At 45.7% G+C, this 16,120-nt stretch overlaps 1 protein-coding gene across 1 annotated transcript; it reads left to right on the top strand.

Moving 5' to 3' along the window:
• Positions 1 to 9,728: 9,728 nt before the first annotated feature.
• Positions 9,729 to 13,172, top strand: LOC126281350 (uncharacterized). Its single transcript, XM_049980259.1, has 2 exons — positions 9,729 to 9,820; positions 12,034 to 13,172. The coding sequence occupies exons 1-2, from the start codon at positions 9,806 to 9,808 to the stop codon at positions 13,084 to 13,086; spliced, it is 1,068 nt and encodes a 355-aa protein (XP_049836216.1). The 5' UTR covers positions 9,729 to 9,805; the 3' UTR covers positions 13,087 to 13,172.
• Positions 13,173 to 16,120: the final 2,948 nt, after the last annotated feature.

Genomic DNA, 16,120 nt, shown 5'->3' with positions numbered 1-16,120 from the left:
AGAACGATGGGTTCGATGACGGTTTGGATGTACCGTGCACTATTCAGTCTCGACGATCACCAGAGGTGTACGGCCAGTGTAGGAGATCACTCCCCACACCATGACGCCGGGTGTAGGCCCTGTGTGCCTCAGTCGTATGCAGTCCTGATTATGGCGCTCACCTGCAAGGCGCCAAACACGCATACGACCATCGTTGGCACCAAGGCAGAAGCGACTCTCATCGCTGAAGGCGACACGTCTCCATTCGTCCCTCTATTCACGCCTGACGCGACACCACTAGAGGCGGGCTGCACGATGTTGGGGCGTGAGCGGAAGACGGCCTAACGGTGTGCGGGACCGTAGCCCAGCTTCATGGAGACGGTTGCGAATGGTCCTCGCCGATACCCCAGGAGCAACAGTGTCCCTAATTTGCTGGGAAGTGGCGGTGCGGTCCCCTACGGCACTGCGTAGGATCCTACGGTCTTGGCGTGCATCCGTGCGTCGCTGCGCTCCGGTCCCAGGTCGACGGGCACGTGCACCTTCCCCCGGCCACTGGCGACAACATCAATGTACTGTGGAGACCTCACGCCCCACGTGTTGAGCAATTCGGCGGTACGTCCACCCGGCCTCCCGCATGCCCACTATACGCCCTCGCTCAAAGTCCGTCAACTGCACATACGGTTCACGTCCACGCTGTCGCGGCATGCTACCAGTGTTAAAGACTGCGATGGAGCTCCGTATGCCACGGCGAACTGGCTGACACTGACGGCGGCGGTGTACAAATGCTGCGCAGCTAGCGCCATTCGACGGCCAACACCGCGGTTACTGGTGTGTCCGCTGTGCCGTGCGTGTGATCATTGCTTGTACAGCCCTCTCGCAGTGACCGGAGCAAGTATGGTGGGTCTGACACACCGGTGTCAATGTGTTCTTTTTTCCGTTTCCAGAAGTGTATTTTAAAGGTATTGGTGGAAGTGTTTACTGCACAAATTTACTTTTTCGGCTATGATCATCAGATTTAAATCAGCAACTACTTTAATCTAACCAGTGGATAGTAACAAGTTGCGAATGGGAATACAGCTAGCAGTTGCTATTGGCTTATTGTTTCTATTCCTTCCTCATCTACAACAGTGATACATTTTTAATACCATTTCTATTTTTAAATAAATTCTAAGCACAAAATTACAAACATATTCATATGAGATTTGCAGCAAACGGCCACAGGAACAATACTATCACGACAGTCAGAATAGAAGAAACTTAAGAATCGAGAATTCTTATAACAAAAAAAAGAAAGTATCTGAAAAATATTAGGTTCCAAGTGCGAAAAAAATTTAGAACCCTGATTACAAGCAAAGATATTAGTAGCATGCAAGCGGAGATTTTACTGGTGATTTTTAAAATCCTCTCGCGTGTTCTGCTGAGTTACATTGTTGGCTCTGCAGGGTGTTTCGGGAGAAGGCTTGCTGCCTTCTTCAGGAGAATTCCAACTAATCATTCGTCAGTAGTCAACTGAAGATGGCAGCCAAATTCCGAAAAAAATGTTGCGATTGGTTTGGCATTTTTCCATATTCATAATATTGTTCCCTCCGTCACACTTTCCTGTGCTAGTATGGGTTGTGTACCTCAAAACATAGCCAGTCGAACCAAATGAGCAACAATGTAATTCTCTTTGAGTAGAAATCGGACTAAGATATGTACCCTGAAGAGAAGCAGAAGTTTTTTTCAGTGGATACAGGACGAACAGTCTGCACGTCTGTGGTATAGCCTCGCAACACTATGGTAGTGGTGAAAATAAGGAGAAACTACAGCCGTTATGCTGAATGGTTTAATCCTGACTCCAACCTCTTGGATACAGTATTGTTCAGGTAAAATAGTCCCTGATTCGGATCTCAAGACAGAGACAACCAAGGAGGTGTCGTCAGATTACTCGAGATTTATCCATCAGAAGAAACCAACTGAAGATCATAACAACACTGTGAGTAACATTATACACAAGCACTGTAAAACTGTAAGCCAGACCGAACGACCTGACACGAGGTGAATGTTGGGATGGTTCCTTTGGAAAGGACACGGCTCAGCTCATTCCCCATCTTTCCCCAAACCGAGTTTGTGTTCCGTCTCTAATTACCTCGCTGCCAACAAAGCCTAAAGTTCTTTCCTTTTAAATTAGAACGGCGAAAACTTACACCTACATTAAGGGACTTTAGGAAGGACAGGGAAGGGAAAATTTGCACCTGTTGTCTCGAGATTAGTCTCGAGCAGTTACGCCTGTGCTCTCGAGACTGACATTAAAGCTGTCTCTTAGAGGAATTACTGCATGATGTTTCTGTAGCGGCACTGATCATAGTGAGGGTAGCAGCTCCTGTGCTATCAGAGAATCTGACTTACACGAAAAACATCACGTTCTCCGGTCTAGCAAGTAAAACGGTATACGAGACAATTGCAGAAACAAAAAGTTCACCTGCCAGGTGAAGATGAAGTATTGTTTGTTGTAGTGTCAAGACCCAAGAACGTTGTTCAGCTGCATAGTTGCAAAGGAATGCAAGGAATACTCTTCCTCCTCGCATTGTTGTGCCTAAAGTGGTTTTTTTTTATTGCAGATGACAATGAGTAGGTGTGAAATTTTCAGATGGTAGACTTCATATCATTGGCTATGTGCGTCGTTAGCTCCAGTCAAATCATACGAAACTCACCATCACGGTCTCCGGTCTCATCCAACCGACAAATTCAACATCAAGGTATTTCAATTAATGTAAGTTGGATGGCTTTAAAATTGAACACAAACATTGGAATGCAGTCTGTTGATCGTAAATTCTACGCTTGCTTCTTTCTCTTTATAAGCAATAGACATTCCTTTAGTAGATTAGAGTCATCGAGAAGTGTATATCCAGTCCGTTATACTACGGTATTTTCTCCAAGGGTGTCCTAGCGCAACACCACTTTTTTTTTGACGCAGCAAGTAATTCAGTTACAATGTTTGTATGAAATTTTTCCAGGAGTTCCACAGTTACGTACCCACCGTCACTCCCACAAATAGTGATACTAGTGTTCTATTAACCCTACAGAATTTATTCATAGGTAGTATACAATATGTGCACTTTGTTTCGTTGATATTTTTCTACCTCTTTCTGAGTGATGTATGTACGACCCTTTTTCCCTCCCAATTACCTCACACCCCATCTCTACGAATGTTAGCGCTGTCCCACACCACTTTCTTCCACATAGTAAGTCATATGTGTATCAGGCTAAACATACGGGCTAAACGGCAGCAAGCCTGACACCATTCACAACGGCAGTCGTGAAAACTATAAATTCGACGCAAATAGGCTTTAGATTATTTTTATATGTCTCCTCCTTTACAATCACACCCCATCCCTAAACATGCAGGGTGCCTTACCCCATGAATACATTTTTTCCATATAGTAAGTCATATACAATTACGACCGAATTTCGTTGAAATCACCCCTTGTGTTACAGAGGTTTGCTTACATTTTACGACTATGGTAACTGCCTCCTAGTACGAGTTTGGTTGTAATTGCTCTGCTCGATCCTGTGCTGAGACAGGACATACAAACTTGTACATCCATTTTTAGGTTCAAATGGCTCTGAGAATTATCGGACTTAACATCTGAGGTCATCAGTCTCCTAGAACTGAGCGCTACTTAAACCTAACTAACCTAAGGACATTACACACATCCATGCCCGAGGCAGCATTCGAACCTGCGACCGTAGCGGTCGCGCGGTTCCAGACTGAAGCGCCTAGAACCGCTCGGCTACCGCGACCGGCAGCACAGTGCTCTCCACCTCCTTTTACACTTGCGGCCCACCAGTCGCCCCATTTTTAGAATTCCTTTGGTAAGCACGGAACCCTTGTAAGATCACTTCGTTATCTGTCCGTCTGTCTGTTCTACTGTTAAGACCCCTTTTTCTCAGGAACGGATCAGGATATCACACACTAACGTCTGCGGTCCCTTGCCTGTGTCAATAATTTAAACATCAAAGTCAATGGAGTCAAAAAGAAAAAAAGGTTCTGAGCACTATGGGACTTAACATCTGAGGCCATCTGTCCCCTAGAACTTAGAACTACTTAAACCTAACTAACCTAAGGACATGACACACATCCACAGGATTCGAACCTGCGACCGTATCAGTCACGCGGTTCCGGACTGAAGCGCCTAGAACCGCACGGCCAACGCGGCCGGCCAGTCAAAAGACACAGTCATTTATGTCACATATTTTGATACTCGCAAACTCAAAAACTACACTCCTGGAAATTGAAATAAGAACACCGTGAATTCATTGTCCCAAGAACGGGAAACTTTATTGACACATTCCTGGGGGCAGATACATCACATGATCACACTGACAGAACCACAGGCACATAGACACAGGCAACAGAGCATGCACAATGTCGGCACTAGTACAGTGTATATCCACGTTTCGCAGCAACGCAGGCTGCTATTCTCCCATGGAGACGATCGTAGAGATGCTGGATGTAGTCCTGTGGAACGGCTTGCCATGCCATTTCCACCTGGCGCCTCAGTTGGACCAGCGTTCATGCTGGACGTGCAGACTGCGTGAGACGACGCTTCATCCAGTCCCAAACATGCTCAATGGGGGACAGATCGTCCTGTTGGAACAGCAAGTTCCCTTGCCGGCCTAGGAATGGTAGAACGATGGGTTCGATGACGGTTTGGATGTACCGTGCACTATTCAGTGTCCACTCGACGATCACCAGAGGTGTACGGCCAGTGTAGGAGATCGCTCCCCACACCATGATGCCGGCTGTTGGCCCTGTGTGCCTCGGTCGTATGCAGTCCTGATTGTGGCGCCCACATGCACGGCGCCAAACACGCATACGACCATCATTGGCACCAAAGCAGAAGCGATTCTCATCGCTGAAGACGACACGTCTCCATTCGTCCCTCCATTCACGCCTGTCGCGACACCACTGGAGGCGGGCTGCACGATGTTGAGGCGTGAGCGGAAGACGGCCTAACGGTGTGCGGGACCGTAGCCCAGCTTCATGGAGACGGTTGCGAATGGTCCTCGCCGATACCCCAGGAGCAACAGTGTCCCTAATTTGCTGGGAAGTGGCGGTGCAGTCCCCTACGTCACTGCGTAGGATCCTACGGTCTTGGCGTGCATCCGTGCGTCGCTGCGGTGCGGTCCCAGGTCGACGGGCACGTGCACCTTCCGCCGACCACTGGCGACAACATCGATGTACTGTGGAGACCTCACGCCCCATGTGTTGAGAAATTCGGCGGTACGTCCACCCGGCCTCCCACATGCCCACTATACGCCCTCGCTCAAAGTCCGTCAGCTGCACATACGGTTCACGTCCACGCTGTCGCGGCATGCTACCAGTGTTAAAGACTGCGATGGATCCCCGTATGCCACGGCAAACTGGCTGACACTGACGGCGGCGGTGCACAAATGCTGCGCAGCTAGCGCCATTCGACGGCCAACACCGCGGTTCCTGGTGCGTCCGCTGTGCCGTGCGTGTGATCATTGCTTGTACAGCCCTCTCGCAGTGTCCGGAGCAAGTATGGCGGGTCTGACACACCGGTGTCAATGTGTTCTTTTTTCCATTTCCAGGAGTGTATATATAAACATCACTATACATATTGGGGCAGACGATAGAACGGTAAAGTTCGTGCCTAAAAACGAAAGGTCGCGGCATCGAATATCGTTTGGTTCATAGGTTTACCAGTCTTCGTTTTGACCTACACTTAGCCTCTCAAGGACGTGAGTAAACGCCATAAGCGACACATGATTGCGAATCCTCCCCAAACTGCAGCTCCTCTTTCCTGAATTAGATAACTGAGGTACGTATGGGAAGACTTACACCAGGCGATTAAGCTACATGGATTTATTATATTCTCATTTATATACATAATTAAGTTTGGGCGGAACCCTCGGAGCGTAAGTTCTACCAACATTCGTCCGGTTTTTATATTTACAGAGATACCCTGTTATTTAGGCTGACCAGATTAGGGGCCACAGGTTGTCTCCCTGACCAGAACAGATACCTTACGTTTCACAACGTACACATACAAATTTATGTATAATAACAAATAGAAGACCATTTAATTATATTGTCTAGTATGCTATAAATAGCTATACGTTTAGTACTATGACAACTTTACGTTATGGTGGCCACAGTTCGCAAAAATATTTTGGCAGTTGCATACCTCGAGCGCTAAAGTTGATCATCTGAGCAATTGTTGTCTGTGTCGGGTGAACCGTCGCTATAAGGCGTTTAAAATAAAAACATCTGGAAAAATTAATTTACCAGTATAGAAATATGATGAATTCCCTGACGTTCGTTACTAATTTTTGTTTTTTATAGTGACGAATTACGATACCGACTTGGTTTCTTTCCACTGGAACTATATTCTTTTCTCTGTGGCGTTTGAAAGAAGCTTCCAAGTGAGCTTCAACGACATAACATGTATGGGATTTGATCAGGTAGTATCAACATAACAGTCCCGGAAATCAGCATCCTCCCTTCATGAGAAGAGGTTCCACAAACGCGTGCCCTGTTATACCGAATCTAAGCGAACTCGTAGCTCAGGTATGATTCATGCGTTATTAAGCTATCATACCAAGCACTCAAACTGTTGACCTTGAGCAATACTGCACACCACAGAGTCAGTCACAAACTATGGCCACCTACAATAACTCCGAAAGTATGATAGTAGCTGAAAAGTTTGTGGGCCAAATGTTGCATGGGACAACGGGAGCCATAATATGACGTTGGTATTTTGTTGCTAGGTAGGGTCCCGTCAAACATATGAAGGTCAACTATGTTTTTTTTTTTAATGGTATGCTATAATTTGGTACTTATTTTCTGATAGCGGTTATCGAGACGAACCCAATGATTCCGCATTTAAGTTGCACTCCGGGACTGAATTCCCCGGAAAAGTTAGAAGTCGTGTGGCGAGTAAGAAGTTCCTTGTTGGCTATATGTAATAACTGTTTCCAAAAATCATCAATAAAAGGGTATTTCCTCTCCTTTCGCCATTCTCCCATCACTCAGAAACAATTTGAAATTAATATTTTCATAGCATATGTTTGAAATTGATATTTTAGTAGGAATTTAAAAAGTATATAAGTGAACCAAGCGTAATGATCATAATCAGCATCTATGTCCACGTCTCTTGAATCTTCTCAAGTAACTGGCGGAGGGTATTTATTATTGTGTTATTTACCTTAGGTGCTCTTCACGATCTTTATACGGATGGAGCGTAGGACAAATGAGTGTCTGTGCGCCTCTGTGTGAGCCGTTATTTGCCTGATTTTATCTGCGTGATGCCAACGGCCTTCCCGATTTGTAAACACCAGCCCCCCCCCCCCCCCTCCGATCACCTAAGTTAAGCACAATCGTGCCCGTTTATTATTACTCTGGATCATTATCTAGCTGCACAGGGTGCCGTTAACTCGGGACTCGTAAGTCACTGAAGTGGCTTTCAATGGAAAGACTTGCCCCATGTCTGTGAGGCGTTCGACACGGAACAGATACTGCCGATGCTACACTACAGGACGGTCCAGTAAGAGTTCTAAGCAGTTTGTTGCGAATTGTAGGGCGTCTTCCTGCGAATGTCTACCAGTTAATTTCTTCAACAGTTTTGTTATAGTTCCTCACCAGTCAAATAGGCCACTGAACATTTGCGTAACCCTTCTTTGTATATTCTCGAAGTCCTATGTTACGCGGACCTAAGAACAGAATTAAACTACGGGCTATACAAGAGTTTCGTATGAAGTCCCCTTTCTACACAAATTACAAAGTTCTCTACTATCCTACCAACAAGATGTCGCCTTCTTTCTGCTTTACTCACAACTGAGCCCATGTGATCGTTTCGCTTCACCTTAGACATATTCGGCCTTGCAAAAATGTATGCCAACAGTGAGTCGTTCTTCTTCCACCTACTGTGAGTGGGATACACCAAGGGATAATTTGTGCTGATCCATTAAGCAGCGTCTGAAACAGAGTCTGCGACACAAAGATGGAGTAGTTCCATGTAGAATTACATTACACAATGGATTCTTGTCCGAGTTTTCATAAACAAACTAAGAGAAAAATGAGGTATTAAATTTGCATAAAACATAAAAAAACGTAACCAAGATAATTAAGAATAAGGGTCATTAAGAAAAACGTAATTAGTGACTTGTAGAGAAATTATTGTCCGCAATTTCAGTGCCCAACGCAAGCTGCAAGACAGACTAATGGGGGCTTCAAAATGAGTGACATGAGACTCTTTTGAAAAAAAAAAAAAAAAAAAAAAAAAAACAGATTTCCTTGCGTGTTTAGTTGAAATTTCTGTGTGTTGTCTTCGTCTTCGTCTATATATCCTTAATAATAATAAAATACAGATCAATGTGTGAATATATTGTATTTCATGATTTCTCTAAAAATTTGAAAATAAAAAAAATGAAAGCAAAGATCGATGTTTCGTGAAATGATTTGTCTAAAAGTACGAAATAAAATAGATTACAGAATTATCTGACGAGCCTTTGAATGATAGCCTAGATCATGTGTAGCTAATAAGCTATCTGATGTTTAACTTAGGATCTTAGAGTCTTAAAGAGTACTAGACGATAATCATCTGGCGGAATTTCACTCACTGCTCTCTTTTACGTCAGTAACGTATGATTATCTCAGCTGCTGTACATGATTTCGAGTGTCATTCAAAGGCATTTCAAATTTTTCTCTAATCTGTTTTATTTCTGAGTTTTAGAATAATCATACCCCAAAATTTTAACCATGGTTTTTTAGTTTTTTTATCCCTTATCCGATAGGTGCACCAATAATAACGGCCCTTGAACTATGACATGGGGCATTTCCAGCTGGGAGTTACGATACCTCCAGAATATAAATCAATAAACCTGTTTCCTGACAACTGTAACCTGCAAAGTGAAAATTTGTAATGGTGTACTTAGCAGGCTCTGCCACACACGTAAAACTGCTTTTGAAATGCGGGCGTAAAAACAGACGTACTTATCTAAATAGCAGCATGTGATCTGATTTTTCGTGATACAGACGGGTTATGAGTAATATGGGCCCCAGAACTGTACCTTGGGGAATTCCTAATGTAATGGCTGCTATGGTACAAATATATGGATTTGACTTTGTATGGAGGTACATTAACATAAAGTAAGCATTATGCTTACTACCTGAGCCCCCCGTTATCCAGATCTAGGTGCCTCTCGCGTCCACCTAGAAAAGATAACCTGAAGATGCCTAAATAAGGCGAAACGGGCAGTTGAAAAATAAAAAACTAAAATTGCAACCAAGACTGTTTTTAACTAATACATAAAGCAGTCTTTTAAAAAGAAACATGCAACGTTGAAAGGTAATGCTGGTCTACTTCACATCCTCAGCCACACACTATTCGTCAGTTACCAAAGTACAGTGTTGACGTAAAATTATCGGAAGTAATGGAATGTAGTGCGATTTTTCTCCTGATACGTAAGGGCTACGAGCAGTGTTGGTCCCAGAAGTGTGCCCCGGGGCAACCCGGCAGAGCAGCCGCCGGCTCCCGAGCGCCTCAGCCGGACTTAGCCTGCGGACCAGGGGCCGACGAAAGCGGGCTTGGCGTCGGCCTACCGGTTCTCCCGGAGACTTCACTTTTCCCCGGGCCGCGCGTGTGAAGCGCCGCTTGGGTAAGAGGCGCGTCGAAGGCGGGGGGCGGCGGCGCATCTCTGACCGCGCAGGGGTGCCGGTGGTGGGGGGGAGGATCTGCCGCTATAAAAGCGCGCCGCGCCGATCCGTCAGCATCAGTCGCATCTGCAGCCTCCCTGCAAACACACAGCAGTCGCAGCGATGAAACTCTTAGTGGTAAGTGGCCACGGCTCACTGCTCACCTCTGAGCTCCGCAAGGCACTATCCTAGTGCCTGGCGGACGCTACAGGGCCCCGGTGAGCACAGTCGTTTTCTCTCCACATCACTCGCGGATAGGGCATGGGTGACAGTCGTCATTGCTCTTCCACATATTTCCCAATATTTCACGGGACATATGCGATGGTTAGCAATCCGCGAAAATGAATCTGGACAAATGATTTGCCTGCAAATCTTGATTCCGACTCGCAGTAGCGAAACAGGCTATTACTAGCCGAAGTCCAGATCTTCAATTTGCTTCTCAGGTTTTGTTCAGCTCTTATTTCACAAAAGTGGCAGTTTATTTACCAGGCGTTCATCTTCCACGTATTCTGTGGTGATGTTCTTGACTAATTTCTTGCTCTGACCCAGTTCTACAAAAGTGGAACATACTTAACTGTTCGAATATTAGTAGCTCACCAAAACTTGTCCATTGCTACTTTGAGGACAGGTATGTCTTTGGAGTGGGAGAGGACTAACTAGTCAGAAGGGGGCAAGAATCACACCATCTGTTCTTTCTTCGAAACTGATACTGCAAATTCGGCTTAGCGTAGTTTCTTTACTCTCGGTACTGACCGATATCGTGTATCTCGCTACATGTATCTTCTCGTACCTCTATCGAGATTTTACTCCCTGCCAATGAAATCTAAACATGGCTTCTAAGGATTTTTCTTGCTTCATATCAGTAAACTGCCTAACATATTTCAGAGTATCATTCACTATCGCGTCCAATTCCATAGCTATATTTACAAAAATAAGACTGCATAAAAAGCAACTGCATACGTACCAAAATGCAGCTGAAAAGTTTCGGTTCAGATTTCAGAAAACCTCATGAAGACCACTGCATTTGATTGACATTTTGGTTTCTACTCATTAAAAATATCTCAATGCAATCATTGTTTGGCACATTTAAAGTACTCTAAGCAGTGTATCTCACATTCGCAAAGCAAGTGGTTTGCTCTTGAGAAGTTCTTTCGTCTGATATAATCATCGCGACTTCAGTAACTGTTACACATGGTGGAAACCTTAACTAAGCCATCAACAATGATATTCTTTGGTAACGAGAATGTTTTCTCCTCTTAGTTCGAAAGAATCCAGGCATCTTTCTGAGTTATCTATTACATAGTACTTCCCGATGCTTCCGAACTGCCCACCATTACTGGCATAACGCCATTGGCAACCTCAGAGGGAAAAGTGGCAAGACTATAAATTCAAGTCTTCTCCCAAACAGCTGAGCGAGATTTGACAGTTAGCGCACGGATAGAGCGTTTACGAGCCAAACGTGGCTGCCATTATCCAGTGGGATTTGCGAGAACAACTACTCGTTTCTTACGTTTCGCATCTAAATTTTCTGAACTTCACGGTTGATGATAGACAGCTACAATCCAAGTGGCGTGTTTGCGAATTGTTTCTGCCACTGGTCTTCACAAGAAGACACTGAAGCAGCACCCTCTTCCAATGGTTTCAACTGTCCAAGTGTTCGTTCATACCGATCTGTAGCGAAATGATCTAGAATCTAGCTAACAGATTAAAACTGCGTTCCGGCCAGGGATTCGAACCTTCGAACCCAGAGCCACACAGTCAAGACTCACGACCTATGCACACAACTTAAATGTGCCAGTAACTCCCTCATGCTTTGCAAACTTTACTCTGTTGGAATAGCATTCCAGGAACAAGAGGTATTGCGGAGTAATGACATAGCCATATATCACAGCAGAGTAAAAGAATCATTCTAAATGCTGTCTAAGATTACCGCTAACTCTTTGCTATAATTCAGTCGGGTTCTTTCTCAATATTTCGTAAAGGCTTCCTCAGATTTTGCGGAAATTTCTGTGCTATTCTAGACAGACGCAACTGAACTCTGTACTGAGATGAAAGTATCTGCCAATTGTACAATCAATGTGTACTTAAATACAGAGCCGCTACTGTACAGTGCATAGAGGATGGTAGATTTCAGTAAGAATAGCGATTTTCTGAGCTATTCCATTTACATATTGGGCGAATTCCTCTGTGTACGTACTAAGACCTCCTGCTTAATCTGATGGTGTCAATGTGGCGGCACAACTGTCTTGACGACATCGCCCAACAGCCTTTTCCATACAAGAGACAGCCTCCCGTCTGTTAGGCGTGGTACATGTAGAGAGCGTCCTGACGCGGCCCTTGTGTCTCGCCAGCTCGTCGCCTCGCTGGGCGTGCTGGCGCACGCTAGGCCGGAGGCCGGCTACTCCTACCCGAGTCCGCCCTCGTCGTCGTACGGAGCTCCCGGAGGCGGCGGCGGCTTCGGCGGTGGCCACGGAGGCGGCTTCGGCGGCGGCGGCTTCGGTGGCGGAGCGATAGGCGGCGGCTCCATCGGCGGAATCGGAGGCGGCGGCATCGGAGGCGGTGGCATCGGAGGCGGCGGCATCGGAGGCGGCGGCTTCGGCGACGGCGGCCTGGGAGGCGGCCTGGGAGGCGGCTTCGGCGGCGGCGCCATCGGAGGCGGCGGCGGCGGCGGCTTCGGAGGCGGCGTCGGCGGCGGCTTCGGTGGCGGAGCCGGCGGCGGCTTCGGCGGCGGCGCCGGAGGCGGCTTCGGCGGCGGCGCCGGAGGCGGTGCCCTCATCCAGAAGCACATCTACGTTCACGTGCCACCCCCAGAGCCCGAAGAGGTGCGTCCCCAGAGGCCCATCCTGCCCGCCGCACCCCCACAGAAGCACTACAAGATCATCTTCATCAAGGCCCCCACCCCTCCCACCCCCACCGCCCCCGTCATCCCCGCCCTGCCCGGCCAGGACGAGCAGAAGACCCTCATCTACGTGCTGGTCAAGAAGCCCGAGGAAGCTCCCGAAATCACCATCCCGACTCCCGCACCCACCCAGCCGTCCAAGCCCGAGGTGTACTTCATCCGCTACAAGACCCAGAAGGAAGCCGGAGGCATCGGCGGCGGCATCGGCGGCGGCATCGGTGGAGGTGCTGGCATCGGTGGAGGCATCGGAGGCGGAATCGGCGGAGGTGCTGGCATCGGTGGAGGCATCGGAGGCGGAATCGGCGGCATCGGCGGAGGCATCGGAGGCATCGGAGGCGGAGTGTCCGACATCGGCGCCACTGGAGGCGGAGTCACCGGCATCGGCGGCGGCATCGGCGGCGGCGGCATCGGCGGCGGCATCGGAGGCGGCATCGGCGGCGGCAAGCCGTCCAGCAGCTACGGGCCCCCCGGCCACACGAGCGGCGGCCCCTCCGGCCATTACTAACCGCCCCCGCGCACGCCCCCGGGTTCGCCCCCGCGCCAGCGAGCCCCTCGCAGTGCCGCAGCGGCTCGCTGCTTCCATCCTGTGTCGACCCGCTCCCAGCACGGACACTGTTCTAGGACGATTCGGAACGTTCATGTTTTCCTGGCAACTTACGGGTAGAACGGCACTATACGGTGATTTCTCATGGTCCTCTTCATCTTATTTTATTTCGTACTGCTGCGTCGTTTTGTATTATTTTATTTTACGTGTAAGTCCTACAGCGTTGTAATGTATGCGTGTGTGTGTAGTACAATGTCTACATTTTATATGCGTTTTTTGTACGATATTTTGTATATATAACGATTTTTGCAAGAAAACGGTGGCAATAAATGTATTAGCCTAAATATGACTACCTATTATTATTTTTCACTATCCTTCCTCCTCTTTATTATGCAGCAAAATTTCACAGTGCACATGCTCATAACTGCTATTGCACCTTTAATTTTACTGTTGTAGAAAATCCTCCATCTTGTAGTAAGTTCTATTGCAGCCAAACTCACTCTAAACGTATATAGAACTACAACAATAACTTATCAACTCATACCTATTTAATCTAACACTAATCATTTTTATAAACAAAACACAACACACATTACGCAATTTAATGCTATGAATGGTTTCGGTTGAAGTAGCTCATCTTCAGAAAATTAGCTGATGTTTGTGCCTTGAAAACAACTCGCCAAAACTGACGATATACATTAGCTAATTATGCCGATAGCTATCATCATCTCCGTAATTTACATCTTACGTGGTCTACTACGGCAAAAGCCGGTCATAGAAATCAAAATACGTGATGTACACTATAGATGCTTTATAAAATCATAAACGTGATCACTGTTGCTCCTGGTGGAACAATGCCACCTTTCTCTCATCTAAAAGCATCTTAAAACAGTCCCAGCTCTCCTCTGTGTCACAACGAATAGAATTAATAGAAATAGCTATGAATTTTTACATTATTTAACACGATAATTTACTTTCCTTGTAACAGCTAGGTTTATTTACTCATTTTTGTTATATTACCAATTCTGAAAATCAAATTTCAGTATCCATTGCAGATGAACATATCGTTAACACCTGTTCTCCACACGATGCTGGTACTGTCCAAACTGTAAATAAATGCTCCCAATACAAAGACAGTTTCGTATGGCGCTCTCACAAATCATGTTGGGGACAAAATTGGCGCTGCCTTTGCTTTGTTAGAATTTGTTCTCAGCCTGCGCATTAAACTGGCAGTGCTACAAAAAAAAGATGTACATGGTCAGTTGTTACAAGGAACGTAACTTCTTCTTATTTGAGATTTTATAGCTACGTAAGCAGGATCTCATGTTCAGTGCGATGAAGCAAATTAATTTCCTTCATTGTCATTCCAGCTAAATATAAATTCAGAGTGAGTGACTTTGCTACAGATATTTCAATATCAATTGCCATTTTCTTGTTCTGTTTATAGATTATTGCTGATACAACTTTTTTCAATAGCTAAACTCAGAAATGCATATCGGTAACGACCAGAATACCCTTTTGCACATTACCCTCATGTAAGACAAGCAAGTCTTGTATCATTGGATAACGTTAGTTCCTACTTAGTTGACTTTGTAGTAACTGAACTTACCGCACAAAATCAGCTATATCTTCAATAACAACTTTAATTTGCAAATCATGACATGACAGCTCTTGCTGTATCTCTATATAGTACGAATGACGCTGTCAGCTGTATTTATAGGTTTAATTTGCAACAGATTTCGTTGTTAGATTACATGATCTCCAGGCCCCTTTGTGATTCTATGTGTCAACGTGGTTACCGCGTAATCATCTTTGTACATAGAAGGCACCAGAAAAATGTGACCTCTATGTCGCTATGTTGAGACTCATTTCCTGCAATGATGTCAATGGCGATGGCACGTCAACTAACTAACTGGTGTTTGTATTCCATCAGGGTTTTTGGAGATGAAGAGCAATGGCTAATCTCCATTCTAAGGCGACGGAACTCTGGGAAGGGCTACGAAGGGGCATTTCCCTATTTTCTGCTGATCAAAGTCGCATTTTCCAAAAGGGATGAACTAACTGGCTCCGTTAATAGAAGATGCAGCGCGTACAAATCCTTTTCTATTACGCTGGCAGTGACGGTAAGTTAAGAAATAAGAAAACCAAAGCATCAGAGCTATAGCGGATTTGAATGAATACATATGTACAGCATAAAGTGTCTTTTCAATTCATATACCTCAAGTAAAATTCTATTTCTTACGAAGAGCACTATCTACATCTATAAGCGTGTTGTAAATTTACTGAAATACCTTTTTTCCCACTTGGAGACTACATACTTATGTCTTCTAATAAGAGCTCACTTGTAGTAGTGACGGAAACGTTGGGACGACATTTTACAATTTGATTTGCAGAGCATTTTTATAGAAATTTGGAAGTAGCTACGTGATTTATTTCCCAAGCATTATTAAATGACAATATCTAGTTGTTTTCAAAAAATATCGTCTAGAGATAACTTTTGATAATATTCAGTGATATTTTATATGTATTTTGTTATCAGCGAGCATTGGTCTCCCGGTGGCACATTACTGGACTCTTACGTTTCGTTGGATTTATTACCCCTCATTCATCCTGATGACTGTATTGCACTGTAAACATCTGCACAACAGCCATAGACAATCGCATGCGCAGTTGCAATGATGAAAAATTGGCCGAAATGCATCTCGTGTATGCGTACGCTGAATGCAGTGGAATAAGTAAACGGAGGCTCTATTTTGAGATGTTCACGCAGTGACGCCAGCCAGATAACAGCAGTTTTGCACATCTGAAGACTGTTGCATTTGTGTGTGTTCTCTATTGTACGTCTCAAAATAAAAAAAAAAGGCAACTGAGGGGAGGCGGGGGGGGGGGGGGGGACCGAATGAATCGCAATTTTCAGTCTGGAACCGCGTGGCCGCTACGGTCGCAGGTTCGAATCCTGCCTCGGGCATGGATGTGTGTGATGTCCTTAGTTAGT

This window comes from Schistocerca gregaria, chromosome 1, assembly GCF_023897955.1.
Source record: "Schistocerca gregaria isolate iqSchGreg1 chromosome 1, iqSchGreg1.2, whole genome shotgun sequence".
Lineage (NCBI taxonomy): Eukaryota > Metazoa > Arthropoda > Insecta > Orthoptera > Acrididae > Schistocerca > Schistocerca gregaria.
The sequence above is the reverse complement of the archived record's forward strand: the minus strand, read 5'-3'. Positions and strand labels throughout refer to the sequence as shown.